Raw genomic sequence first — 26,857 nt, forward strand, 5'->3', positions numbered from 1 at the left:
CTTTTTTTTTTTTCTTTCTGCGCAGCTTCTCTCTCGACGCCGACGCCCTTCATCCGGAGCAGACGACTCGGTCTGCTTTTCTGCAGCAGACGACGCGGCCGGGCGTCGCGTGTGTACGCGGTATCGTCGTTTATTTTTTTGTGCGCGGTCCGAGAGTGCTTCATTCGAATTCGCTTGTCTGTTTGACCGAAAGTATATCGTTCGTGGCGAGTTTGATCGCTAAACTCGCACTGCGAACGGCCTCAAGATGATGGAAGGAACGCTTTCCGAATATGCCTTCTATCTGCTCTTTCCGTGTTCTCTACTTGTTGGACTGCTCTGTTTGGCCAAGCATATCATCCGGAGGACTGAATTTTTTCACTGCTATGATTCTCTGGAGGGAAAGACCATTGTTGTCACAGGTGGGTGGCGCTTAACATCTCTAACCTACGGAAATTCAGACTTGTTCATTTAACCATGCCCAGTCAGAATCGGGACAAGCCTAAATGTGGGCTTTTCAGTCCTTGATTTGCTGAAATTAAATCCGACGGTCTTGCCGTGCCTGCTCCGAGACGTACAGTCGCGGCAATAATAAGCATACTTAGGCGACGAAACTTCGCTCGTGCGTTACCTGGCAAAAATTGGTAGCTGGTATTTAATAAACATGGCAGCAAACATATTGGTTTGGTTTGGTAAAACTATTTCCCACAGTAGGGGTCCTGGAGGACACTCGCGTACAGTACAGTACGCGAGTGCAGTCGCGGCAATAATAAGCATACTTAGGCGACGAAACTCCGCTCGTGCGTTACCTGGCAAAAATTGGCAGCTGGTATTTAATAAACATGGCAGGAAACATTGGTTTGGTTTGGTAAAACTATTTCCGACAGTAGGGATCCTGGAGGACACTCGGCTAGGCGCCAGGTGTAGAGGGCAGCTCCCACGTCGGCACAGAGAGCCCGAAGCTCTCCGCCGCCGCGCGGGCCTCCTGGACAGCCCGAAGCTGATCATGTAGTGAAGCACTTTTTAACACTTTGTCCCAACGTTCCTTGTTCTTGGCGTAGGCGTCGCTCGATGCACAACCACACAGCATATGGTTTAAGTCTACACGGTCACTGCACCGTTCACACACATGTTGTCCGTCGTAGTCTGGGTCGATGTGCTTCATGCGCCAGGGGTTGGGGTATGAGTTCGTTTGGAACAAGCGTAACGTGACTGATTGGCTGCGGGTTAATTTCTTATCCGGGAGGGGAAATGCTCGTCTGCCTAGATAAAAGTGCTTAGTGAGCTCGTTGTACGTGAATAATTGATCTCTGTACTCGATATGTGGAGTAGCAGGGGAAACCGGAGGGACGCGGTTGATGAGTCCTCGCGCCGCCTGTATGCGATCTCATTGAGATTCCGCAGGCCGCCCCCTAAGCTGCCCATGTGTGCCGGGAACCATACGATGGAGTGATCGGTGATGTTACTTCCGCCTAAGATCCGTAGCGTCGTCTTGTCTATCCCGCCCTTGGCGAAAGCTCGAGTGGCTGCTCTAGAGTCGCTGTATACAGTTGTGAAGTTCGAGTCTTTTCAGCTACGGTCTTTTATAGCACAACCCTTGCAGAACGCATGAGAGAAGCTGTAACGGTAAAGCGTGCTAGGCGTTAGTTTGCAAATAAGTTACTGAAAGTGACTAAAAACGAATATTTCTGCCTCATTCACATTTGTAGCACCTACAGAGGTATTCGTATACTCTTGGCAGTGTAGTGCCGTATTTCGTGTTGTAAAATAATGACAGTGGTTTCATTAGATTGGATTTATATGTGATTCTAATTACAGACGCTAATCAAACTCTCCAAAATCCACTTCAACAGTGAAACACACCGTGTAGTGAAATACGGCATTGTTCCTTCGTTGGCGAAAAATGCCTTCGCTACTACCTGACGGCATTTGTTCACGCCGATGATACCCGATCTGAGATCGCAGCTCAAAATGGCAGTTTTTTAGTCAGGTCAATCATTCTGCGTTAGCTGCATGTACGCGTTGTCATCTAGCAATAGTTAATTTTGCGTCTCATTATTATTTTCCCGTAACCGTTAATTGGTTATTTGCTGCCTAAATTTGTAGTCTCGCATCTTGCTTGGAGAATTATGATAATTTCGTTGTATCTATCCCTTCTTTCGTTTTAGCGGTCTTTGCAGTCTTTGGCGACCAAAGTGTTTCCATAACGATTGCGTTATGGATCCATGTTTACTTCACATATGGCAGCATAAGGCGACGTGGCATTAGAAGGTCGATTGAAAAACAAAACCTCGTTCAACAATGTGCGTACAGATGGGAACCGGTAGTTAGGCAACAATGCGACCTACGCTAGAGAGTGCTCAGCACAGTACAAGTATAGCGTACCAGCATACGGCCGTGCCATGTCGAAAATTGTCGGGCCCCAGCAGTCACGTACAGAATTATTATACCTGCCCAAACTTTACTTGTTCTTTTCCTCTCGCTGCACCATCCCATTGCATTTCAGTGGCTCCGCTCCTGGTAAAGCATACCTTGTAATACGCAAATCGGCACGACTCCGACCTCTGAAGTCCACTGCCACACCACATAGACTGTTGCACTAGGCGCACGTTTTATATTGCGCGCCATCTGTAGTGCGGAAACGCAGTAGCGTCCCATCTGTACAGCGACAACGCAGTACGATCGCAGGTTTTGTAGTGGGCGCCGCATGGTGGTGCTAAAATCGCACGTACGCAAGGCGCAAAATTAGCGGATATATATTTTGTTACTCGCTTAACTATTATCTCCATAAGAGTTCCTTTCCAATGACACGGCTGTTCGTTAGCATATAGTGTTCTAGAATGCAGTCGCACGGCAAAGCATATACGCCAGACGCAGCTTTACTCCAAAGAAGAAACGTGATTTTTCTTAAGAATCAGGGTTCGATATTCTTCGTACGTTCGGAAGGATCTTCATTTCTTCCTTGTAGATTTTCGCATTACAACAATGGAGAACAACAACATCGCCGACGTACACCGCCTTTTCAGCGAAACGGGGGTCCTAATTAACGCTGTCGCTTTGAAACGCATACAAAGATAAGTCCCCTATACATGTCCACTAGTCTGCACAACCCGAAAAAAAGTGGGGGAATGAATGAGCACTGTGTCCGGCTTGTTTTTTCAGCGCCTTGCAAGCTCACCCGCCTATATATGTGCCCGAATTGAAAGAAATTTCACACACACACACACAAACCGTAATGGCTGCAGCGTAAAACACAAAAACCTCTATGTGGACTGCGAAGTGGCCGGTGCATCAATATCGTCATTGCCGAGCATAAAAGGTCAGTTCGGGAACCATGATCAATGTCAACGGCAAAAATATAGCTTGGCACACAAATGCCCTTTACAAAATGAAACGACGATCCTGCGCGTAAGTGCAGCTACAAACAGCCAGATAACCTCTAGAAGCATATTAAATCAATAAAAGAAGTACAGACCATCAGTGACGCGTCACTCGAAGGCACGCTGCCATGGCTTCCCTCCTCCCCCGCCCCCACTCGCTTTTGTGATATCTGTCTTTTATACAGTTTTGTGCCTTTTAAAGCTATGTTAGCCCGTCGTCCTTTCGAATAAACATCGGTTAGTTCACGCTCGTCGCCTCCTGCCTTCTCTCGCGACTGTCTTTTTGCACAACATACTACTACCTTCCCAACGTTATGAACCAACTTTCCTAACAAAGTATCCTCCTACTTCATATAGCACATATGTATACATCAATGCTACCACGGGCCGGGTCACTTAGTATCAGCGAGGTTTATATCCACCAGCGTTTTGCTGGGAAGGTTGTTGAGACGATACCACGTTCCATTCAATTCTGAGCGGACTCGTATTATAAGTATGTGTATGGATGCGTCCGTCGTCGACATCTAGTATAAAGCAATAATATTAGCGATGAGTGTGACTGTATTCGTTGTTTGCTTGTGTGAAACAGAGCTTTCTGGCACTGGTGTGTTATGGTGACCACTTGGGTAGCGACCGTGACCTGCTGCAGCTAGCTACTGCCCTTTGTCTTTGAGCGGTGCTGTTTTGCCTCGTGCAAAGCGTGGGTGTTCTTCGCAAGAGGCCGCAGTCGTGGATAGCACAGGGCAGCGCTTGAGTACACGGTCGCATGTAGGGTGGGGGTCTGGGCGGACACATTTAGCAGCAGCGCTCAGCCGGGCGCCGGTTTGAGTTTCAACTTTCCAGCGGCGAACGGGGATCTATTTCGGGTCCGCGCGTCGAGGTCTCCGAAGCAGCATCCACGGCTCTGCAGACGGTCGCCGGTACAAGCTTGCGGATATGCGGAGCCAGGAGGAATAGGGCTATGTTATGCAGCTCGTGCAGGGGCTGCAAGTATACGGTCGAACCACCGTGTTTATATGAAGCTGCTGGAGAAGAAAAATCGGCCAGTCATTTATTACGTCTGGGGACAGGGTTACGGAGCAGCGGCGAGGAGCGTCCGGGGTCGCATTTTGTTTATGGGGATTTCATTTTGTGATTTACAGATGCGAGCAGGCCTGAAATACAGGACTAGTTATGATATTCACAAAAATAATGTCTGCAACGAAGCCGTCTTTTACTGTAGTAATATAACGAGATCAAGGTAGTGCCTAACAGTGCCACCGACTACTCGATTTCGCGCGGAGAAAAAAAAAAAGTCACAGCGACTAACAACATACAAGTACAGTACACAGCGCGTGCTACTATGCAATTCGCAACACCACACTTTAGTTGTGACAACAGTGAATATTAAAAAATATGGAAGGCTTAGCCTATAGTTTAGAGAATTAACATTCACATGTATGTGAATAGAATTCTAGAAAGGAATAAGAATGTAAAAAGCGCTATTGGCAAAGTTTCCAGCGAAAAAATCCCCTAGCACGTTCTAGTACATTCACACCAAAAGAACTGACGCAAGCCTGTTCACAAGTTGTTGTGGCTGTAGGAAGAAGGAAAAGAAAATGCACGTGCCAGCTACTGGCTCTGTAGCTGAGCCACCTCCGCTGCCTCGTGCGGACAGAAGAGATTATAGAGAAGAAAGAAAAAGAAGAGGGAGAGAAAGACGCGCGCCGCAACAACCGTCGTCCACCACCGAAGCGGTGGCGGGTGTAATGACGGCCTACAACAGATAAAATTTGGTGGCTGGCTAGCCCCTACCGCAAGCGGCGTTGACCTACCGTCCCAGCCCCGTAGGGCCAGGAACTGCCACCCTGCACCACCGTGCCACGCAGAACAATTAACTCCCTTGAAACGGTGTATTCAGGGTGCTTCAAAGGGACTAGAAGAGTGTATATGAGGCCAGCGAAAGGGAGAAAAGCGACATTTAGACCTTTGCAATGGGGACTTCCTGTGCACTGCCATATTGTTCAGTGAACTGTCAATGTCAAGTACACCTCGCGCCAGTACGGGAAGCTGCAAAGGAACCATATAAAGGAGGCTATGGTGGAACCCTTTTTCCGGCAGTCCAGAGAGGAGGAATTTCCGCCTCCCTCGCTGGATGCAAAGGTCTATATACAGTTTGGTTCGAAAAAAAAAAAATACTTTCCAAACGTGCTTCACCAGCTAATACCAACGTTTGCTTACAGTGCTTCCTTTAACTCTGATCTCTATAGTTTGTGTAGTGCTGGAAAGCCCGAGTGTAGGTCTTGCGCTTTGTCCTGACAAGGAATAGGAAGCGCTGCTTATTTAGTTGCCAAACCTGGCATAACTGTTTGAGGAATCACAAGGTGCGCCCGTTCATAATGTAAGGAGCACCTGCCGGCTGATTTTCGGTGCCCAACACTCATCAAAGAGCTCTGGCATGGAAAAAATGTTTAACCACCTGCAATGATTTCAGACTAGAAACAAAAATTTAATGCCGTGTCTTAGTAGCCATGTGGCTACTCTAGGGCGGTCCACGTACCTTATCCTGGACCAAGCATTACACCGCTGCACAGTAATGGCTATTTTAGACGCACGCGCTCACGGCGGTTAGCAGATGCGGGGACCTTTAAAAAAAGCAGCCTTCGCGCAAGCGTTGCCAGTCGGTCCGCATAAACACGATTCCAACGGCGCTCGGCTCTCAGCCCGTCTGGCCTGCCCGGAATGCGTGCACCGTAAATGAAAGCAGCCCGCTCTCTCCTCCCTGCTGCCCTTGCTGCGCCCGCACAGTTGCCATATCCCACGCACAGGCAAGGTATAGGAACCGCCCACCAGACACCACACTCATTTAGCGGGCATGCGTGGGTTCACTCTCGCATGAGAGTGGCCCATATGCAAGGAAGTGTGACCTAATCGCGGTTTCACTCTTTTGACGGCTCGGGGACACGCTCTGACCGCTGCGAAAGGGGGAGGTGCTCGGAGGAAGCTCGAATGGGTGCCCTATAGCTGTGCCCACTCGTTTGTACGAGGTGGGCTGCACCCACTCAATGCTGTCCAGGCGCAACCGAAATGAGGGGGATCTATACAGCGTTGCGTATAATCTTAAGCGAATCGCGAATAAAAGATTCCTGTCTCAGCTGATCGCCCCTGCCTCTAATGGGGACGCGCGGTCTTCGCTTCGTAACTGCAGCTTATTCTCGTTACTGCTGTGCGGTTCGCAAAATATAAATTTGAACCTAGCGAGACCTTATGTCTCGTTGCAACGCGAGTGATCTGAACGGGCCAGTGGTTTAGGACTCGATACTATTTCGCCCACGTCTAAATAGTAATTCTTTATACTGCGACGGCGACCTTGCATTCTGTCTATGACAACACGCCAGCACTACTTTGAATGTCGAGCCTGTGTCGTCGGCTTTGCAGCAAGATTTCAATAATGGCGACCGCTTATTCGAACGGCGTTTGGTCGCGCATGTAAGTTAACGAAAAACAAGGCGCCCGTGTGCTATGCGATGAACCCAGGCGGTCGAAATTTCAGGAGCCCTCCGCTAGGCGTCTCCTAGCCTCAGTCATCTGGGTGCACACTAACCAGGTGTCCACCCGATACAGAGGGACTAGCCAATATTATCATCATCATCACCAGCGCTGGGATGTTAAATCACATACGACTACAAACCAAACCGTTTTAGAAAGGACAGAATTAAGTATTGTGAAAAGGTGTTTGCGGGCCGCAAGCACCTTTTTACAGAACACCATTCCTTGCTTTCCCAAACAGTTGACACAGCGCAGGAGGGGGAGTACAGTAATCATCTTTGTAGTGGCTGGCGTTGCTACAGAGCCAGTTCTATTGTGACGACAGAGCGTCTGTCGCTGCGTGAGCCCGGTTCACAAGGGAAATTCTAGCTCTTGAGAGCACGGCACCGACTGTGTTGTAATTTTTCAAGCCTTCACTTCCTTGCCAGATATAGCTGGGTTGGATTTTTTTTTTTTTTTGCGAAGTTTATTGCCTCAGGGCATAAAAGGAATGTTATGATGGATGAAGGGTGTGGTCAAATAAATGAAAAAAGGTTGGCTGATGCAATGAAATCGAGGAGTGAACGATGATGCGGTCCCAGTGTCCAAGCAGCATATGACTGCGGATTATGGGGGGAGAGGCCAGCTGCCACCAGGTGCCGGATCCGCGTTGGCTTCAACGCTGGACAATCCCACAGTAGGTGATGGATGTCAGCTTCTATATTTCTTGACTTGCAGATGGGGCACCCAGGGTGTGGATATAAATACCGAAATTGTGGCCACTTTCGGATCACTGCTGGTGTTAGGGCCACCCCAACTCGAATCCTCCGAAGCGCCACCTCCTCTGCACGGGTTAGACCGCGGGGGAGGCTTACCGTACACGGAGGTATAAGAGCACGTGTACGGCGCCGGAGGTGCTCCTTTCTTGTTAAAAGCAGGGTGGCATTGTCCAATTTTATGAGGTTTGGCGATGTCGATGTTGAGTTTGAAAGGCGGGTAGCAGAATCTACTTGGCTTTGAGCACTTAAAAGGTCACGCGGGGTCCATTCAATACGAATTGGATTTGGTATGCGAGCCGCTAAACTGTGTATGTTCTGGCAGATTTCCGGGCTACTACTAACTCGTCTAAGTAGCTTTGTCACCTGGAGAGCATCTGTACGTATGATAATATGGGCCGTGGGAAGCATGGGAATGGCGGTCACAGAGCGAAGCGCCTCTTGCACTGCAAGCAGTTCCGCACAAAAAGAAGATGGAGGTTCCGGTAATTGAAATGTTGACGTCTTGTTCAATGAAGATTTGCTAGGACAGTAAACTGCTGTTATCACTTCACAGGCTTTGATGCTTGCGTCGACGTAAATTATAATGGAACCATGTGGCAAGCGGGCGTCTTGTTCCATAATTCGGTCGCGAAGTGACGACGCCGTTTCCTGTGTTCTTGGTCGGCGTAAATCAGTTGGCTTGTTATCGCTCAGCTGTACAAAACGCCAAGGAGGAAGAATTGGCAGTGGCGGTGGTAGTATTGAATGTTTCGAAGCATAAGCCTTCAGAGCGCACGTTGCGTGAGAGAGTGTGGCCTTAAGCTTGCGTGCATCACGTCGTTGTTGCACCAGTTCATCTATTGTGTTTAGTTGTGCGTTTTCTTGGAGCGCCACGACTGGTGTAATGCGAGGGAGGCAGGTGATGACCCTCATTGCCTCTCGATTTATAGCCTCAAGTCGATCCCATTGTGCCCTTGTCAAATGCTGAAATTGGGCTTGATAAACAAGGCGCGGTTGCACAACTGCCCTCACCAACTGTCTCGCAACATCTGAGCGAGCGCCGCCCATTTTTGGAGCAATGCGTCTAATTAAACCCAGTGTCTGTAACGCCAGTTTTTTTAGCGCCAGACAGCCATGTAGTTCCAGTTCCTGACTCATGAATTGTTAAGCCCCAATATTTTTACTGTTGGACTTTCCTGAAGTGGGGCTCCGGATAGATGTAGACGAATAGGAGTTGCTGATAGTTTACGGCGGCCCCAGCGGTTGGCGACTGATATGAACGTAGTTTTACTGGCGGAAAGTTCAAGGCCAATGGAAGATGCATATGTGCACGTAATATCTAAAGCTGATTGCAGGGCCGATGATTGAGTCAGTAGGTCGTTGTGTGTGCTCCACACCGTGATGTCATCAGCGTATATTAAGAATTTAACATAAGAAATTTCATGTAACCGCCATGCAAGTGAGATAAACGCAATATTAAATAATGTTGGTGACAACACCGATCCCTGGGGCACGCCGCGAAGAGGGACAAATGATCCTATGGCCTCGTTATTGAGGCGTATTGCAAATTGTCTACTTTCAAGGAAAGATTTTACAAAATTGCGTACTCTAAGTGGTAAATGAAGCATGTCAATTGAATCCAGAATGGCAGCATGACTGATATTATCGTAAGCCTTTTCTACATCCATGGCGAGGACGGTGCGTACATTGTGGCTGCGTGTTGATGATAATACGGATGACGCCAAGACAGCCAATCCGTCTTCTGTGCCTATAGATGGTCGAAAGCCAATCTGGGCCGGGTGGTAGAAACCGTGATGTTCAAGCCACCACGAGATTCGTGTGGCGAGCATTTTCTCAGCAATCTTGCAAATTGTTACCGTTGAGGAAATAGGTCGAAAGTTGCTTAGGTCTGTTGGGGCTTTCCCCGGCTTTGGAATAGGGATCACAATAGCCGATTTCCAGCTGTCTGGTACATCGCCGTCTAGCCATACCTTGTTAATGGTGTCAAGGAGTTGAGGAAGTGCATCACCACTGAGGTTCTTGTAAACCTCGTACGTAATGGAGTCCGGACCGGGCGCTGTCTTTCGGTTGGCTTCATCTATAGCTGCAAGCAATTCGGGCATGGAGAATGGGCTCGCGATTCCCTCGGTGTCGGCAGCAGATGGCAGCCTATCGAAATGGGCTGGCATGCCCCACAAGTAAGGCCTTGTAACTGGTGCAGGCAACACGTCGTACTTGGGGAAAAACTTGCGTGCTGCTTGTCTTGCGAAATCATTCGGAGACAAGTTAGCTGCAAAGCATGCTGTGGCCGCTGCATCAGGACGACGACAACCGTGCTCCATGGCATGGAAAGTTCGCCAAAGATGGGCATTCGATGACTGTGTGGAGAACTGCTCGCACCACAGCTACCATTGTCGTCGTGAGAGATCACGCTCATACCTTCGAGCCTTAGCAGTAATGTAATTTAGTCTTGTACGTGCATGCGCAGAAGTTGGGTCTCTGGTTGCAGTCAATTCCGCTTGTCGACGAGCAGCCCACAAGTTGAGCAGAGGCACATCCGGTGTTGGTCGACCAACCTCCACCCAGGTAATGGTTGTAGCCTCATTTAGTGCTCTTTTTATGCGGTCTAGAAGCGATGGTGCCGACTCCACAGAGTGGTTTTGAAGAATGGCGCGGAAATTGTCCCAATGGACAACTGTACACTTGCGGCGTAATCGTCGGGCCTGTGATGGATAGAGACCGATGACAATAGGATGATGGTCACTGCCCCAGCAGTCCGGCTCTAAGTGCCACGAGGGGGTGCCGGTTCCTGACCACCACGTAAGATCTGGAGCGTATGTTCCACTCCTAGTATGAAGCACAGTCCTTGTTGGTGTATCTGGATGGTTCAGGAGAATAAACAGCGCATCCGTAAAGGCGTCTCGCACTCGCCTGCCGCGAGGACTTAAGGTGGGGTATCCCCAGTCCGGGTGAGGCGCATTGAAGTCACCCCCAACTAAAACTGGACATCCCGGGTATTGTTGCCTAACATTCAATAACCATCCCAGGTTTATGCGGGAGGGAGAGCCACCACCAGGTCTTACATAGACTGACACAACTACAACAGTTGCCTTACCAAATTTGACTGCCACTGCAACAACCTCCTGATATGAAGTACACCAATTTTCCAGAGCAAGGCGTACCTGAGGAAACCGTGTGTCAACATACACGGCCACCTTTCCCGGAGGAGTATCCGTGTGCACACGTCGGTCGTCCATGGAAGGAGACACGTATCCACTGAAACCAGGAATGGGTGGCAACGCGTTCGTCTCCTGCAGTAGCATGGCCCATACATGAAGTTTGTTCATGCGAAGACGGGATTTGAGCTCTCCAACCTTTGTGGAGAGCCCTCTACAGTTCCACTGAAGCACACCGCGATATCTTGTAGTCGCCATCTTGATTATGAGTCCAGATGTCGCAAAAGCACAGATGTCAGGTTAGATAATTGAGTGACCATAAACCTCAGTAACGATTTCGAAGAGTTATCAGGCAGGGCAGCAGTTTTGTTCCTCTCGCACCTTTTTCACCTCTCCGAAAGGCCGAGAAAAAACCGCTGTAGTGACCTTGTGGTTATTGTTGCTTTTGTTGGCAACAGCAATACCATTATGAACTGAGTCCGCGGCTAAAAAAAGAACTAAGAACCACGTCAACCTCACTACCCATTTCGCAATACAATCGGCCACGTCCTCTAACCTTCTGCTCCTTCCATGGCCAATATGCACTCTCAGACGTCACACTACTTTCCGCTTACACGCGGCTGTTTTGAAGATCTGCGCGTTGAAAAAAGACCGTTAAACCAAGTCATGTTTTGAGCGTGGTGCCAGAAAATGTGCTGCATCCAGCTAGCCTCTACTTTACGACACATGCTGTCGACCTCGTGCAGGCGCGACGTTGTAGCTACCGCTTCAGGATACGCACTCGACTTTTGAGGATGCTTTGCATGTGTGCGAGAGAGAGAGAGAGAGAGAGAGAGAGAGAGAGAGAGAGAGAGAGAACATAAATATGTCTTCCGGGTGGCGTCAGGCACTCTCGGAAGTCCAACTGGTCATGCAGTGCTGCTGTGTACGTGGACTGAATGTCATTGAAGTGAAGGTATAGAATGGAAATAAAGTAGACCATGTGGTTAATACACGTAGAAGCAAGCGTATTTTAAAAGCGATACTACACACGCAGTAATCAAGATTCAGAGCTGAAGCAGAAATCTACAAGAAAAGTCTAACAAACCGTTCTGTAGCGATGATGGATTGGTTTGTGTGGTTTAAAGCCCCAAAGCTATCAGGCTATGAGAGACAGACGCCGTAGTGGAGGACTGCGGAAATCAGAAATTTCGACCATCTGTGGTTATTTAACGTACACCGACATCGCACAGTACACAGGCGCCTTGCTTATCGCCTCCATCAAAAAGACGCCGCTGCGGCCGAGATCGAACACGCTTCTTTGGATTCCATACTCGAGCACCTTAACCACTGAGCCACCGCAGCGGGCTGTTCTGTTACGATGAATGAAGAAGCCAAAAGTAGAAAGAAAAGTACAAGAGTTAGCAAGGAAAGGACAAAACGAACACAAACTCAGACCTCAATTCAATACGCAAAATTCATGTATAGATGAGTAATGTTACAGAGGCAGTAAAAAGGAAACAAAAATTACAGGTGTGCACATAAGTCTGCTTACGTGCAGAAAGTCGAAATCATTGCGAGTTCCGTGCCTAGTTCCGTTATGAGTTCTGCGTTTTGTTGCTCAATAGCGTTGCTTAGTGGCCATTTTCCAATTCGGACGAAGTCAAATTTCGCGAGTGTCCAGGGGTCCAAATTTTTGGGACCTAAGTTTGCAAGTAGCCACTGCGTTGGCCACACTAAATTAGACGAGATATCAATTTTGGTCAAATTCTGAAGTGTCCGCAATTCAGGGACGCAGGAGGTCACACTTGTAGATGGCTCACCCAAATTTGTAAGTGCCCGTAGAGTTGGCCCAGAGCCTCCTCTAAAAATAGAGAAGGGGTGGCTGGCCATAGTGAAATTAGATTAGGCACCAATTTTTGTTAAATTCTAACGAGGTCAAATAAGTTAGACATCGAGTTTGGCCAAATTCTGACGAGGTTCAATTTTTGAGATCTAAGGGGCCGTTTCTTTTCTTCTTTACTGGGAAGGGGGGGGGGGGGGGGTAAGGACATCTAAATTTGGATGTCACCATGCATCCAGTCGGCCACACACTAATTATACTCGATACTAAATTTCGTACTATTGCATACAACGGATGATTGACAGTTCGCACGTACACTTGCCGATACTTTTGCTGACATTTTTCCCGACGCCATCTGTGTACGCCACCCATAAGTCAAGAAAGACTTTCGCCTTAAAACAGTTCAGCGCTTAGACTTGGAAACGTACCAGGTGATCATTCATACAAAGTAGCCTCATGTGACACTTCAGCGTCATGAATTAAAGAGCGGACTACTTAAACACACATTAAAGAAGTAAACTTTACTGACATATGGGCCATACGAAAATTAACATACGGATTAAATACCAGGACCTAGCAATAGGGCAACAAGCAGTACACAGCCGCCTTTTTGCCGCGCCCTCGGCTTTCGCCCTGGGGGAGAGTAGAGCTGGATACGCATCAACCCGCCCAGATTAACAGGTGGTGACTTTCTGCTAAGCACGCTCTCTCTCTCTCTCTCAAAATGCAGCTGCCCAACAAAGGAAAATTTGGCGCTCCGATGTGGCGCTGTCATTACAGAGAAACTGGAGAGGCCGTTTCACCAAAAGGGAAACTTTTTTACTCCTTCGTAACGGAGTAAAAACGTCCTCATGAAAGTCTGTAGCGGTGACGGGGTGTAAATCCCGTTGTTCGAACTTGGCGACTCTGCTTAGTCCCGATCATTTTAACTCACAACTTTCACTCGAGCTTGCTGTAAAGGATGCCCCACAGGCCTGCTCGTGTATGCATGTGCACGGATATCAAATAACTGAACAAAAAAACGTCGGTATACATTCTGTCAGAGGCAGCGGGAAAGAAGCGGCAAGCCAGGAAGATTAAGAAAAAAAAATTAGGGGGACGCAAATCCTTCACCCGGATAGTAGACACAACAGCGCTTTTAACAACCCTGTTTCATTCCTCGAATATCGTTTTATTTTTTGTTCCGGTTGATTTTGGGGGAAACGAAAATGCAGTATCTCTCTCATTCCTCGGTGGACACTTACACTTATTTGGGGTACATATATACCGTCGGTTCGAATCGCTAACGCAAACTATAATAGCTTCCACTTTGACTAGCAGATTGATGGTAAATGGAAGCGAAATGATATGACCTCACCTTGAACGCTGCACAATGTACGGTTGCATCACAATTTTGATATTAATTCTCGTGCGTATATCCTCACCCCCCCCCCCCCCCTTTTTTTTTTGTTTTTCAGTTCCTAGTTATGGCGAAGGATTTTCCGCCTAACGAGCTGTAGACGCTTCGCGTAACATTAGGACGGGCTAGGAAAGGAGAAACCAATGAAAGACGAGATGCAAAGATGTAACGGGTGCAAAGCCCGGCCGCGAACTTTCCGACATGTGGGATATACAAATTTCGTAATGATAGTCAATATATACGTGGAGGCCGCTTCTAAAAATACGCCGGCTGGGAAGAGAAATCTTTGGTTTTCCGCATTGGGCCTGGCTAACTTGTCTCAGTATGCATGTCCTCTTTTACCTAGATTGAAAGGAAATCGCTCACAGTGAGATCCACAGCATTTTCGTTCTCGGCACAACGCAATGCGCATGCATAGTGCATCGCTCCATCAATGTGGCGCAATACCAGCCACATAGACAATAAGCACTCGTTTTGTTTAGCTATTTAAGTTACGTAAGTACTTTATGTAAGCAAGAAATTTAATTTAAAAAGAAAAAAATGGCTGGGGCTTAGCTAAGGTTAAGCCTGGATATCTCGAAGCGAAAAGCTTCGGTTATGCTATGGTTTAGCTTATGGTTATGCTTTAGGCGTTTCAGACTCGGCTTTGCTACGTCGTTTAGCGAGACGTTCTTCTCGTTGTTCGGGTGTCTTTTCACACTCGGCTATGCTGCGTCGTTTAGCGAGACGTTCTTCTCGTTGTTCGGGTGTCTCGGACGCTGTTGAGCTTTCAGCATTTCATTTCTTCGCTCCTTTTCAGCCAACTCCCGTGGTATCACTTCTGTATTATCGGTAGTATCACTCTCTTCTCCTTCCATGTTGAATGTGCACGTCTATTCTCTGGCAAGCGGTTATATAACCGGCCTCCGCGATAAACACGCGCTTGCGGCGAACGTCAAACGATGAGGCATAGTGCGCGTGACGTCACGCGCAGCAGCGGCGAAAGGTCAGGCGACGGAGTCGGCGGCGGCCACCTGCGCCGTGCGTGACGTCACTCGTGCCGGCTCGCTCGAAGCGCGGTGTTGACTAGCGTAGTGAAGCATTTCGCTTTAAAAACGGATCGATGGGTCGATCTGTGTCCCCATTGCTAGTTGCCGCTGCACAGGTCGGCACATATGCCATCTTAAATTGTTTGATTTCCCTACTTTTTACCTTTACTTGCTTCCATTTAGGCATGTATCTCGTAATGACCCTAGCACGAGTAGTAATGGGGCACAGCTACGCTCACTCCACTGTTCCTCGGCACCATGCGCGCCAGTTCCTATGGATACCGGCGCTCCTACTGGCGTGCTCGGTTCCGAACCTAAGAGTCGCGAGTTCGAATCTTGTACACATTTTTCAGTTTGTTAATTCTTCGCTTCTCGGCGAATTCGGAAGACAGACGCTTTTTTCAGACTTCGAATCTTAATGGTCACGCATTAAGAAAATAGTTTCAATGTACGAAGCAGTTTACGTCGTTTCAACGAGACAGTTGCTGAAGGATTGCATTTGTTGTTTTTCTTGTGCCGTACAGATTCGTATAAAAACGTGTTTTCGGCGAAGAACTGGCTCTCGCCTTTAGTTCCACAGCGACTATACGCTTTGCTGAATGGCTTGTACTAGCTTGCACTTACGTACAGTCGTTGTGGTGTTCGAGACCGGTGAAAATGACGTATTAGTAATTTACTTTACTACTGTCATGTACCTCAATCAATGTGCCCAACGGAAAACAATGTGCATTCAGATCTTCCGCTAGTGACAAGAAAAGTAGTGTTATACGTACGTATAGTGAATGAGGACGATCACGCTCTCTTTAGAGTAGCAATTTTTCGCTGTATTATCTCTCGTCCGCTTATACAAGAAACATTGACCATCCGTAAGCGGCAGGCGGCGTGGGTGACCTGCCGTCCCTTCGTCACCAAAGACTATAAGCTTGAGATCGGAGTAATGTGGCGAAGAGAAGGATATGGGGGGAGGGGGAAGGGGGGCAACTGAAGGAGGAATGGCACGAAAGAGAGATGAAGGTCTCGGAAGGTGTGGTGACATCAGCATTGCACCGACGACACGCGCGCGTTTTTTTTTTTTTGTTTTTCTATAAAAGGAAACGCAGAGAGACAACAGTCGCGACGGGTTATTCAGGGCCGGATATACGGCGGCCGCTCGGTCGAAGGCCCCACGACGAAGTTGTTTACCTCTTTTCGCACCCCTTCAGAGGCCAATTATAGCCGCCAGATGACGGGCTCGTAGCACTTCGCCAGCATCCAATTGAGGACCCGTCTATCCCGGAGCACCACCGACAGGATGACGGCTGCCGCACAGAGTGCATCCCAAGCATCCATCGTGAAACAGCAAGATGACGACCTTAGTCAGCGGCAGCGCGCGTATTGTACAACCCCGGACGTGTTCTGGATGCGTGCTCGCGGTTATATACATGCGCCACTGCTGCCTGTCGCCTGTTTTGAGTTCCTTCAGCAGACAGCGTCACCCGCGTGTGGATGCGTGCGTACACACAGACGCACGTAGGCGGTCGCACTCGTTAAACAGGAGCGACAGCCTTGAGGTCCGCGCACCGCTTTTTTCGCCACCGCCCCGCAGCAGCGCGACATGCACACGCCCAGGTCTTCTCCCCCTTGGCCTCGTGCCACGAGTCCAGTGGAGATGCGGGCGCTTTAAGAAGAGCACGTGTCTCCTGGCGCCCTTCCGGCCTGCATGTATAATCTTGGAGCGGGGAAATGTCTGTGTCTGTTCCGTTATTATACGCATTCTTTTTCTTGTTGGCGGAGCAGCGGACATTCCTGGCAGGGTTTTTGAGAAGTTCAAGAGTGACCCTGCTGTTGCCTGGTCCTGTTGAAAAGATTGAGCGGCGCTATCAGTGACAGAAGTAGTCGTCTGCGGCATTTTCAGGACCAAAACAGAATCGCGGCCGGTTCCTACTCAGTGCTCTTGGCTCGTGTGTTGTTTGGTAACGTGGTCATATATTTGGAGGAAGCGTGCGTGGTTTAGAAGAGGGCACCTGAAAAGATATATACAGCCAGCTCACTCCTTACTCTCGTTTTATGACGTCAGCAAGCAGGGATGGAGTTTTATTGGGTCGGCCGCGTTTCGCTAGAGGCGAAAAGCAAAAGGCTGTACGATAAAGAAAGGAGGAGGAGACTTTATTGAAAAATGCAAAAAAAATGTCTTCCAAGTCCCGAGTGGAGTCAGTCCAGAACCGCAGCGGCGTTAATAACTGTGCTCTCGGATAAGCTCTAGCTCTTTTCCGAGAGCCGTGTTGGTCAGACAAGCCACACGAGAATTGGGCGTAGTGAGGAATGGTTGGGACACCACCCGGTGGGAGAATACATGCTTAGCTATATAAGTGCTATGGAATGGGTTGTTTTCCACGAGCGGGACAAAGAAAGAAACTGGTCCAGGCTGCCTGTCCGCAGAAAGGACGCGTAGCTAGAAAATATATGCGGTGCACCCTGTGCCAATTAATTGCGCACATTAAAGGCGGTGAAAATTGTTCCGTTGCTCTCCACTGGGGCACATTTTTATCTTTCACTCTAACCTTCCCCCTTCGCTTACGACGCGGCTGAGCTGTCCACCGAGATTTTAGCCAGTCCCTGCTGCTTTTCTTTCTATAAAATCTTTCTAAATTGGAATTTTATTGCAACGATACAAGTGAGATGAATGAATGTGTGCACATGCCTCGCAGATTTTCAATCAGCAGAAAAATCGCTGCCTCTCCCGTAGCCGAGAGAAGAAGTAATATTTGCGTATGGTAGGCGGGGAGGACGTATACAAACGGAAAAAGATGACCGCTGGCTGATCGACCCACACACTGCGGTGGCCGAAACTCAGACGCTGTTCGAAGTATATGTTTCGTACAGACAGCTCTGCTCGCCTGTTGTGTGTTCGTGTTGCTGGCGGCGTCAGATCGCAGTCACACTGTGCTAATCCGCTGAGCGTGGCAGCGATAACAGTCCTGAATTAAAGTTCACGGTAAAGAACCCCAGGTGGTCGAAATTTCCGGAGCCCTCCACTATGACGTCTCGAGTTGCTTTGGGAGGTTAAACCCCACAAACCAATATAAACCAAACCAAAGGAGCACAATGCCGATGATGGGCGTCTCATTCTTAACCCATTATCCCTAATCCGCATAATTCAGTCACCAAAGTTTATCAATCCATCATTTCTATTCGGAAAATGTTTCCGTTGAAGGCGAATTTGAGGTGTCCACCGAGAAGTAGACAGTTTTGTGCATTTTATGCTTTTTTAACAGCTGAGGGTGAAGAATGATACATGAACTGCTCTGGTATAGCACACAGTTTGGGGTGCGCACCGGGAATTGAGTTTGTGGGGCTCTGGCGCCATCCACGAAGACGGCGCGGAAGCTGTTGTGTTCCGAACACGTCTCGTTAAACCTCGCTCTGTGCCCGGATGACGGGAAATCGGTGCCCGTATGTTGGCTCTCGGTTTTGGCTCGACATCACATCCAGGTCACCGACAATGGGAGCTAAAAACGGTCCTGTTGACATCGGCGTTGTTTGAAAAAGCTGGCTGAAAATACTTCGTTTCCGTACTAGAAACGTCTCATTACTCTCGTTGCTATCGACACCACCGTCATGTTGATCAGACTCTGTTGTCCGGTGAGAGCACGACGAAAACAGTTCCAATTTCCCTGAAGCTTCATTTTGTCGCTATCCATCACTGTAACACGATACACACACAGTGCATGGCTTCAGTGCATGGCTTGGCAGGGCCATGTGGTAATGGCCCTGCCAAGAAAACGCGGAAATATAGAACGTATAGAAGAACCGATTACTGTGGGGTTGGTCTATATATGCTGCCCAGCTTGGACCCGAAAGTTCAGCACGAGCTGAACGAAAAAGCCACAGCGGCTGCAAGATCCACCGAACTTCCGGAATAGGAAAACTGCCCACAAATTACAGAACCAGCAAAAGTTTTCATCGTCATCCCTGCAGTGTCTTCTCACCCTGTAATCTCCGTGCCCCTCTGTAATCTCTGTACCCCTTTCATTATAACCGCCGGTTAAGCGAAAGCCTGGGCAATTAACCGGGCCCGCAAATGCTGTCAAAATTAAAATGGCTGCCAATCTTCCGCACACTCGCTCATCGGTCAAACATCTTGGCTTATATACTGTCGCCCGGGCCACTTGCTCCGTCTGAGCTGCGGTAGCTTAATGTCCCCAAGCTTTTCCAGTATCGTCCTCCCTGAGTAGCGTAGGTGACAAAGGCGCCATACAGGTAGACGGAAATACCGTGCTGCTGCCAGTCCTTCCAGGAGGAAACAGCAAAGAGGTCTGCCTCCACACCGTGGTGCACAGCCAACGGCGGGGGGGGTGGTTAAGGCAATTAGAGCTGCGTCGGCCCTAACACAGGTGCCAAGCCCCGGGAATGTAAGAGAAAACCAAAGAAGAAAGGATTCCCTTGCGGGAGAGAGAGATGGAAGTCGGGGAGGGTTTGAAAACACAAGGCCACTCAGCCACGGTGCTCGTGAAGAAAAGCGGCGTGCCTTGCGCAAAGCTGGCGATTCATCACCTCTTGGTCGCGGCCCACGGTTCTCGCTGTCTTGCGGTGAGCCAGGCGGGGTGGGTGCTTTTATAGCTCGGTGGGCGCGGGAAGGATACCTGACCTCACGGCACGATATATACTGCGGCATCCGCCGCGTGCCTCAGTTCACAGTCAGGGATCGTTCGGGCGTCGCGGTTGAGTCACGGCAGTGAGCGTGCGCACCATGGCGGAAATTTGTTGTCTTTCCTTCCTGGGCCCACGAAAGGCAATGCCTTCCCTCGGAGTTTATGTCACCGCTATAGTGTAGCTCGCTATTAAAGTCGCTCTAATTGAGGCACTGCCAGCAGTGAGACCTCCCTTCCCAAAGCAATGACTTCTGCGGCGGACACAAGAGACTGAGGACATTTCAGGAGTCAGCTGGCCGCAGCTAGGTACAGGACGGGGTTAATTAAGGGCTGGCTATGGAAGAGGCTTTTGTCCCGAAGTGGGCGCATATGTAGGCAGGCTGAAGATTATGATTTGATAAGATCAAATACATTTGCAGTAAGAACTATATCGCGAGGTGGGTTCCTGGGACCCCCGGAGAACTTGAGCTCTTCTGTAGGCGTTGTATGTCCTGAACGAAGGTTCAGTGGCATTCGTGTGTTCATTGAATGTGATTCACGACTGCAGTATTTCTAAATAAAATATGTGAAAATGAAAACGTGACATCGGTGGCAATATGGGCAATAAATAGCCCAGGCCCTTGAAGCTCTGCACAGGGCCGTGAAGACGGAGCGAGATGAGGAAAGGTGAGAGGGAGCGAGTGAGTGAGGGATCGGGTTTAGCAGTCAATCACTTCGACAGACAAAGCGTTGTTTGTAACTGACATTTTTGTTTCACACGCACAAGAAAACTCTAAAAGCATCTTCTCGTCTTCAGTAGTCTTCAGCTCAGCTGTGCAGAAATTCATCCATTGTCATCCACCGCACCTAGATTATTCGCATGCCAGCGCTCTCCGTTAAACAGCAGCCGAACTGTCTCTGACTTTACGCTTTCTGCTGCAGCGAAACAGAGAGTCTGCAGTAAAGACAGTCTAAGCTCTCCTCATCCCGTACCTGTCTTCCCGAGTGGGTTTAATTTCAAGCGCTCCGTGAAGGACAAATTATGTGTCTAGTTTCGTGTTTCTGTCATCTGCATATTGTCACGACCCAAAGAGCCGCAGATGAGCTGACGCAGAGCGACGTGCAGGCAGACCCACGAAACGTTCTCCAAGCGTTCACGAAGCGTTCTTCGAACAAGGTCCGGCGCGAGCGCTGTCCACGCGCAGAGCTGGCAAACGCCTTCGTAACCAGTCGAATCCTTTATTCGACTCCATATCTCCACCTGCGGAAGCAAGATGAGGATGCCCTCGAGGTCATTCTCCGCAAAATCATTAAGCGGGCCCTCGACATTCCGGTGAATACCTCAAACCAGCGCCTCATGGCGCTGGGAATGGTGAACACCTTCAGGGAATTGAGGGAAGCGCACCTCACAAATCAATATACGCGTTTGTCGCAGACGCAGTCGGGCCGCCGCCTTCTTGCCCGGCTCCACATCAAACATACGACACTTATGGAAGAACGGGCACGCATTCCAGCGCCGTGGAGATGCGCCCTCCGCGTACGCCCTCTTCCCGCCAAAATGGCACGCGAAGACCATGATGGCAGACGCCTGGCGCGTGCGGAAGCCCTGGCACGCCATTATGGTTCTAAACCCGGCGTTTTTTTATGTGGACGCCTCTGGCCCGCACCATGGGGGGTGGTACACGGCCGCAGTCGTCCACGAGGCGAAAACAGTCAACGGTCTTAGCTTCAGGGCTCACAACATAACTCATGCGGAGGAGGTCGCCATAGCATTGGCTGCTTCCCACTCTGACTCGAAATATATAATTTCCGACTCGCGAGGGGCCTGTCGGAATGTCGAACAGGGCTGGACTCCTTATCTCGCCTACCGAATACTTCAACATAGCTCCTACATTGGGGACCCCGCTACCCGATATATTATTTGGGCTCCTGCTTATCAGGGGCTGGCTGGAAACGAGGCTGCCGACGCCGCCGCCCGCGCGCTCTCTCTCCGGGAAGTTTCCTCCTCCTCCTCCCCCTCCGACCAGGACGCTGATCCTAATCCGGCTTATACATTCAAAGATATTGTAAATTACTACCAATCTAGCCACAGCCTTTACCCCCGCCCATGTAAAGGCCTTTCAAAGGCGGATGAGCGGCTCTTACTCCGCCTCTATACCAACACACTGCTGTGCCCTGGCAGCTCTAAAACACTTCGACCCTGCTTTCTCTGGCAGCTGCCCGCACTGTGGGGTGGTGTATTCGGACATCTACCACATGGTGTGGGCCTGCCCCTCAAATCCGGCTATCCCCCTCACCCCAACCCAACCCGGGAGGACTGGGAGGCGACCCTGCTCGGCTGCTCCGACCTGAAGGCCCAACGGGCCTTAGTCGGGCGAGCCCGAGCGGCGGCAGACGCCACTGGGGTCCCGAACTAGGGACCTCCACCTAGTGTTTGTGAGGGTTGGCCCCTTAAGGGTCAGCTCACGCATAACCACCTGTATTTGTCCTATATAAATGTTTTCTACCACCACCACCAACAGCCACTTCGTCGTCGTTGCGGTCCTGCGCCGAGGCCACGCGGTGCTAGGCACGTGGCATTAACCCCCCCCCCCCCAAAGTAAGCATATGGAAAAGAGCTATGTACAAAAAAAAGATGTCAGCGCACGTTAAAGATCCCCAGGTGGTCGAAATTACTCGTAGCCCTCCACTACGGCTCCTCTTTCTCTCTTTCCACTTTCACTCCCATCTTCCTCCCTTCCCTTACGGCGCAGGTTGCGGTGTCCACAGAAAACAAGTGAGACAGTTACCGCGTCTTTCCTTTCCCATAAAAAATTAGTTTATGTACAAAAAAAAAGACGAAACAAAAAAGAACCACACAATCAAAGCACAAAGAAGCATTACACAGCCTGGGCAAGATGATACATGTAGAGCTGGTAACCACAGCGTCTATGACGCTCAGTCCCGCGAAAAGAAATGTTTGAGCCTCACCACGAGCACGACTTCGGGAAAGAGGTGGTGAAGGGTGGCAGTTCCTGGCCCTACGGGGCTGAGACGGTAGGTGAACGCCGTTTGCGGCGGGGGCTAGCCAGTCACCGAATTTTATCTGTTGTATGCCGTCATTGCACCCGCCACTGCTTCGGTGGCGGACGGCTGTTGTTGCGGCGCGCGTCTTTCTCTCCCTCTTCTTTTTCCTTTCTTCTCTATTTTGTCTTCTGTCCGCACGAGGCAGAGGAGGTGGCTCAACTACAGAGCCAGTAGCAGGCCCGCGCATTTTCTTTTCCTTCTTCCTACAGCCACAACAACAACAACAACAGCACGACTTCGGGCCGCTGACACCGATGAGCCACTGTCATTGTTCCGTCAGGGACAACTTCGTAGTTCACGTTGCTTAGGCGGCGGAGGACTTTGTACGGGCCTGAATACCGATGTAGGAGATTTTCACACAGGCCCTTGCGATGCACAAGTGTCCACACCCACACGCGGTCACCCGGTTCGTAGTGCACGTCCCTGTGACGAAGGTTGTAATGTTGGGCATCGGCAGCTTGTTGTCCCTTGATGTGCAAGCGGGCTAGCTGGCGTGCTTGTTCTGCTTGTTCCACGAATTGATCACATTACTGGATCACGTGACTCCAGGTTGTTGTTGTTGTTGTTGTGGCTGTAGGAAGAAGGAAAAGAAAATGCACGGGCCTGCTACTGCCTCTGTAGCTGAGCTACCTCCGCTGCCTCGTGCAGATAGAAGAGAATATAGAGAAGAAAGAAAAGGAAGAGGGAAAGAAAGACGCGTGCCGCAACAACAGCCGTCGTCCACCACCAGCGGTGGCGTGTGCAATGACGGCCTACAACAGATAAAAATTCGGTGCCAGGCTAGCCCCCGCCGCAAGCGGTGGTGACCCACCTGTACAAGCCCCATCAGGGGAGAGCACCTCAAGGTGGCACATCCTCCTTGGCTAGCCCGTTCGGGCCCGTATTCCGAGTTTGCGTCGTTATCGAAGTGTCGCTATCTCACGTGACCTCGAGTCTTCTGATTGGTCGAAACGCGGAACCGGGTGTTGCCACTACGAAACCGGAAGAGGTGGCATTAAACACGGTGATACCACTCTCCATTGTGATTAATCACAGGTTGACCATATAGTTGTGGGAACTGTAATCACTGCAGTTTCTATTTTATTTTTAACCCTTTTTTTCAGGTGACCAATCAATGTGTGTTATTATAAACGGCATCATACGTAGGTTGCAGACCTGAATCTCACGTGCACGAATGGCACTTTTATGTACACCACGTGAGCACGACAATGACCGACCACGAATTGATCGCATGACCGGTTGTGTTTTGTTTTCTTTGCAGCAATTGTTACGACAGAAGACAAAAACTCTATTACGCAACCCCAGATCACGTAAAATACGGATACGGTTATTCTGAGTGCTCAAAAGTTGGATAACAGGCTAGCGGATAGTCACATTAAGTTCGATTTATTAGCTTACATGTCCCCGCGGTGCATTACGTAAGGGGAGGTTTAGCATACAAGCAGTGTTATACATATAAAAAAAGGCTTTCTAAGGTATGAAAATGGCTTTTGCGGCACGCCTGTATCAATGTCGGCGGACATCAGAAAATAAAGGAAAATAATGCTAATTTTTGAGCTGGTTAACTAATTTGTGACCGCTAACTTTTTGACTATTACAGTTATGCCTAGAGAGTTATAGGCGGGTATCCATGCAGTTTTTGGAATTTTGAAAAAGCGATTACCCTCAGCGCTGTGGATCAACAAAGTTTAGCTGTCTAGGCTCGTGTTCGTTGCAATTCTCCTGCAAGTGCGGGATTTGACGGTACACCATCGCTCCTGTAGCGTGGCGTTCCTTGGCGCGCGTCATTTGCAGTGGTCCTGCAAGTTTTGACGATACGGCATCGCTCTTATTGCGTGGCATTCTCATAGCCTCGTTACATTCTCATGGAACTTGACTCTCACGTGACGTTGCCACGTGAGACTCGCATAGCCAGGTAACATGACTCGAACCCGCTACCTCTACGGAATTCAAACCCATGGCCTTTATGCGACTCGAACCCACTACCTTTACGGGAATCGGACCCATTTATCACTACTCCGTTATCACTAACCCCGTATACCACTAACGTCTTATCACCATATCCCCTACCATATGTTCAATTACCGCTAATCTCATTAATATATTTCCGCTAATACCATTATCACTAACCCCTTTATCCCCAATCACCAACCACCATGACTGATCATCTATCACTAATCACCTATCACTAACCATGAATCACCAACGCCCACCACTAATCACCAACCCCCAACCCCCTATCACTAATCACCGGTCACTAATCCCTTACCACTACACTATGTCATTTAGGCCACTGTCACATTGGCCTCACTTTTTGTACACACATTTTGTGCGCACATTTCGGCAGAGCAACATAGCTGGCCTTGCCTTAGAACTGCCACTCTATAAGTCAATCCCACGCGCTGTCAGTCATTAGCTCAAATGACGCGTCACCCTCGTTATTCCACCTGCACTACGGTTCTCGCCGCTGTTTGGTGCTCCGGCCCACGCAAGACAAAGAAGGTGACATACTTTGACTGACGGAGCTGGAGGTGCTGCTTCAAGCGCGGGTTTTTCGAAAACATGGGCATTTTCGCGCGAGATAACCAAAATTTGTTGAGCCACAGCTTTGAAGGCGGCCTTGTTTTTGAAATTGTAATAACTGATATAGCTGTTTTGTGACAACCGGCTACAAACTTGTAACTGCAACTGGACGTACCCCCAATTGTAATATGTATTAAATTACTTAACCAGCTTACTAGTTACCGTTTCTTTTTTCCCGCTTATTTTTTTATGCCTGCCTTAATTCGCCAGTACAACCGTGCCGCAAAAGCCGTGTTCACAGCTGGAAGAACTTTTTCTTTTAAGATAAGGGTAGGGCTTTCTTGAAACACCTGGCAAAAATAGTTACCATCTTTCAAAGGTCCACTGATGCGTGTGGTCTATGTAATAGACAGACCAGAGACTTGCACGCACCAAAGTCATTGTTTAGGGGTTACTTCAGCTATCACAGAGGAAAACGACCAGTACGATGGCCGCTATATGGCAGAGAACGTGGAGGTATATGGCGACATGTAGTCCATCAAGCATTCGGGATGATGTACTCGGCAATGGTTCTTCTCCTCCGCGACAGCCAACACATCCCCTTCCTTTCCACTCTTCGAAGGACTTCTCATGTAGGTGCAAAGCGCAAAAAAAAAAAAAAAAAAGAAGGCCGCTTTTCGATGGAGGCGAAAAGCCGGGCGCCCGTGTGCAATGCAATGTCACTGCACGTTAAAGAACCCCAGGTGGTCGAAATTCCTGGAGCCCTCCAATACGGCGACTCAAGGCTATGGAATATTAAACCCAACAAACTAACGCACAAAAAAGGACGAGACACTTGAAAGCACACGCGACGACCGCTTTTTACGGTTGGAGAGGTTGAAACCGGACCACATAACACAGATACATAAAGGGCTCGTCGTTTGTGTATTCAAGCATCCGTTTTTGCGATTTCCATTCGTTCAAAATGAATCCGCCATGCTGTCCTAATCTACATGTCTTGAATAAAGTGTTCACTTTATCTTGGGCACGCGGTACAAAAGCTTACTGCGCTACATCTCGGCTGTCATTCAATGGCTTTTGCCCATCGATTTCGCCAATGCAGGAGGCTCCAACGGCCTGGGACGCACTCTGTGCCTGGAGTTGGCCCGGCGGGGCGCCCGCGTGGTGATCGCGTGCCGCACTCGGCTGAGGCGCGACTCGACCGCCTTCTTCCTGCGCGAGAAGACCGGCTCGTTCAACGTGCGCGTCATGTACATGGACCTCACCAACCTCGAGTCCATCCGAGAGTTCGCCAAGGAGCTCATCGCTTCCGAAGAGCGCCTCGACTGCATCGTCAACAACGCCGGTAAGCATGCATGCTGACTGGCAGCCGGAGGAGAATGCCATGCGATGGCGCCTGAAAGAAACTATGCGGTTATATAACTGCATTCCAAACCTCCGTAACCGAAGAAAAGAGGCCATGCGATCTGCAAGCATGCTTTTTTTCTTGGTGTACTACTATAACGGGTCTTTACTTCCTGGTGCTTGCTTCTGGGTACGATTCATTCGATTTACGTTCACTGGCAAAATGATCCCGCATGTACTCCACAGACACCATAGCGAGCCGTGT

The 26,857-nt window shown here is 49.4% G+C and overlaps 1 protein-coding gene across 2 annotated transcripts in view; it reads left to right on the forward strand.

Moving 5' to 3' along the window:
• Positions 1 to 31: 31 nt before the first annotated feature.
• LOC146196665 (retinol dehydrogenase 13-like) overlaps positions 32 to 26,857 on the forward strand; it is a 36,837-nt gene continuing 10,011 nt past the window's right edge. For both annotated transcript variants that reach the window (XM_084598436.1, XM_084598437.1), the window contains exons 1-2: positions 32 to 401; positions 26,351 to 26,593. In XM_084598436.1, coding sequence (XP_084454562.1) covers positions 248 to 401; positions 26,351 to 26,593 — 397 coding nt within the window. In that variant the 5' untranslated portion in view covers positions 32 to 247. The remainder of the gene's footprint in view (positions 402 to 26,350; positions 26,594 to 26,857) is intronic.

The sequence above is a fragment of the Amblyomma maculatum genome, chromosome 3 (genome assembly GCF_055883805.1).
Source record: "Amblyomma maculatum isolate TAMU_Amacu chromosome 3, ASM5588380v1, whole genome shotgun sequence".
Taxonomy (NCBI): domain Eukaryota; kingdom Metazoa; phylum Arthropoda; class Arachnida; order Ixodida; family Ixodidae; genus Amblyomma; species Amblyomma maculatum.